The sequence below is a fragment of the Oryctolagus cuniculus genome, chromosome X (genome assembly GCF_964237555.1).
Source record: "Oryctolagus cuniculus chromosome X, mOryCun1.1, whole genome shotgun sequence".
NCBI classification, from domain to species: domain Eukaryota; kingdom Metazoa; phylum Chordata; class Mammalia; order Lagomorpha; family Leporidae; genus Oryctolagus; species Oryctolagus cuniculus.
The window spans coordinates 43,585,434-43,588,595 of record NC_091453.1 but is presented as its reverse complement, the minus strand read 5'-3'; the positions used below and the strand labels follow the sequence as shown (position 1 = coordinate 43,588,595).

General features: G+C 43.2%; 1 protein-coding gene across 1 annotated transcript; it reads right to left on the bottom strand.

Moving 5' to 3' along the window:
- Nucleotides 1-553: 553 nt before the first annotated feature.
- LOC100341303 (mitochondrial import inner membrane translocase subunit Tim23) lies at nt 554-1,938 on the bottom strand. The gene has a single exon (XM_002720066.5). It carries the CDS (start codon nt 1,534-1,536, stop codon nt 907-909), a length of 630 nt encoding a protein of 209 aa, XP_002720112.1. The 5' UTR covers nt 1,537-1,938; the 3' UTR covers nt 554-906.
- Nucleotides 1,939-3,162: the final 1,224 nt, after the last annotated feature.

The window sequence follows — 3,162 nt, the reverse complement described above, 5'->3', positions numbered from 1 at the left end:
CTCAGCCAATGGGATACAGCAAAAGCAATACTAAGAGGGAAGTTTATAAATAAATTTATAAATAAACAAAAGTAATAACATTTCTACACCAAAAATCAAGAAGATTTCAAATAAAGAACATATCATTGCACCCCCAATGAATGACACAAACAAGAACAAACAAAATCCCAATTGGTAGAAGGAAAGTAATGATGAAGATAACAGTAGGAGTGGCATACTGGGTAAAGCCACCACTTGCAGTGCTGGCATCCCATATGGGCATTGATATGAGTCCTGGCTCCTCCACTTCAGATCCAGCTTTCTGCTATAACCTGGGAGAGCATAGATGGTCCAATTGCTTGGGCCCCTGTGCCCATGTGGGAGACACAGAAGCTCCTGGCTCCTGGCTTCAGATCTCTGGCTGTTGTGGCTATTTGGGGAATGAATGAGCAGATGGAAGACCTCTTCTCTCTCTCTCTCTCTCTCTCTCTCTCTCTCTCTGCCTCTGCCTTTCTGTAACTCTGCCTTTCAATTATTTTTTTATTTTTATTTTTTTTTGGAGTTAGACCTTTGGCTGTTTGCACCCTTTATTTGGAATACAGGGCATCATTAGCGTTCGGATCATGAAGTGAACAAACTTGGTGATATATAGGGTATTACAGCAAGGACCTGAATTCTGGGAATAAGTGGCTTTCTCTTTCAGGAGGGGGGAGAGAACTGGTTCAACATCTCCTCCAGAGGAGAGAACCACACAACTCAGTGAGCTCCACCGAGGGTTTTGGCTGCAGCTCACTAAGGGCAAGGAGTGCCAGTCCTGGTCACCCATCCATAATCTTCGTCAGAGCCAGTCTCCAATTTTCGAAGCAAACTGTAGGCAGAGCAGCTCCTGCTAAGCTGATCTGGGCGATGGCTGCGGCTGTGGCGCCTTCAGAGCGACTGCTGCAGCAGGGAGCCTTTCATGTGCTCCCAGTTGTTGTAGAGCGCGTAGAGGCCAGTGAGAGTGAGTCCTGCCAGGCCGCCTCGTGCTGCCCCTCGGAGACCACCTGTGCATTTATACAACATGCCCGTCATGGTTCCGGCTGCTACTGTGTTCAGGTCATCTTCTGCCCCGCGAGTTTTCTCAATGATGACACCAAATGCACTATAGAGCAAAGCCAAAGATCCTAGAGTATTAGCCCAAAGTGCACCTTGCCTAGTCACCATATTCAAAATCTGTACGTTTCTTGGTTTGGACCAGGCCATGTTCTGGGTTTCCTTCAATCCTAGCCGAAGACCGTTCACTGCCCCAAATGCAGCCCCTGTCATGCAACATCCTCCAATAGTAAAGAAGGCCAGCTCGAATCTGCCCCGGGTTTTATTAGCTCCCGTTGGTAAAATAAACTCATCTGTATCCTGCACAAGATACCGTGGATCCACATTTAAATAAGGAGACAGAGGATTCATTCCAGTTAGCGGGACGCCGGCCAGGTCTGCGTGCGAGTAACCTGCTCCGCCGGCTCCGAAAAAGCCAGCCAAGCCCCCTGTGGTTTTGTTGCCGCTTCCTCCGCCGCCCTCCATGTTGTCGCTGCCAACCTCTCGTGTCTCTGCCTTTCAATTATATAAATAAATCTTTTTAAAACAGATAACTGGAATACATGAAATAGATATTGAAAAAATACAAAAAACAACAAAATAATAACCAAATAAAGAGCTGTTTTTTCAAAAATATAAACAAAATTGAAACCCCTTAGCTAGAATAAGAAGACAGAAAATTCAAATAAATAAAATCAGAAACTTTGTACAAAGGATCATTAGATCATTATGAATAATTGTATGCCAACAAAGTTGATAACCTATAAGATATGGAAAAATTCCTGAACACATAAATCTACCAAGACTGAATAATGAGGAAATAGAATAGTTGAAAAATCAGATATGAGTCATAAGATTGATTCAGAGCCAGCGCCGTGGCTCACTAGGCTAATCCTCCACCTTGCAGCACCAGCACACCGGGTTCTAGTCCCGGTCGGGGCACCGGATCCTGTCCCGCTTGCCCCTCTTCCAGGCCAGCTCTCTGCTGTGGCCAGGGAGTGCAGTGGAGGATGGCCCAAGTACTTGGGCCCTGCACCCCATGGGAGACCAGGAGAAGCACCTGGCTCCTGCCATCAGATAAGCGCGGTGCGCCGCCGCAGCGCGCCAGCTGGGGCAGCCATTGGAGGGTGAACCAACGGCAAAGGAAGACCTTTCTCTCTGTCCCTCTCTCTCACTGTCCACTCTGCCTGTCAAAGAAAAAAAAAAGATTGAATCAGTAATAAAATGTTTCCCATCAAACAAAATCCAAAGACCAGAAGGATTCACTGCTAATTTGTACCAAAAATCAATGGAAGAACGAATACTAACTCATTATAAATTACTTCAAAAAGGGGACCAGTGCAGTGGTAAAGACATGGCTTGCAGTGCTGGTATCCCATATGGGCATTAGTTGAAGTTCTGGCTACTATACTTCAGATCCAGCTCCCTGCTAATATGCCTGGAAAAGCAGTGGAAGATGGCCCAAGTGCTTGGACCCCTGCACCAATGTGGTAGACCCGTAAGAAGCTCCTGGTTTCTGGCTTCAGATCAGCCCAGCTCTGGCCATTGCAGCCATCTGGGGAATGAACCGGCAGATGGAAGATCTCTCTCTCTCATTACAATTCAGTAACAAAAAGAAAATAATCCATATAAAATGGGTAATAGGTCTAAATACATATTTTCAAGGGAAGATGTGCAAATAATCAACAGGAACATTTAAAAATTCTCAATATCTCAATCATAAATGAAATTAAAATCAAAGCCTCCATATGAACCAATTACAATGTAACATATAAATATTTCCTGAGTGGTTACTAGATAATCATTAAGTGCATTTAGACTTTAAGCCATTTCCTTTCAGCAGTTTATGCTCAGGAATAATTGTATACAGATTGCAATGAAAATAATTATATATTACATTTACATAGTCATTGGTTCTATTGCATTGAAAAATTATGAATGATTAAGTGACAAAAACTATATATGAATGAAATGGTCATTTTTTTATTCAATTGTTGTTTATAGTTGTGACTATTCCCATTACACTAGAGTCTTCTTGCATTTTACTTGTTAAACTTCTTATTCAGTAAAGTATTGAGCCTTTTTACTGTAATGTAAGTTTAAAATATATCA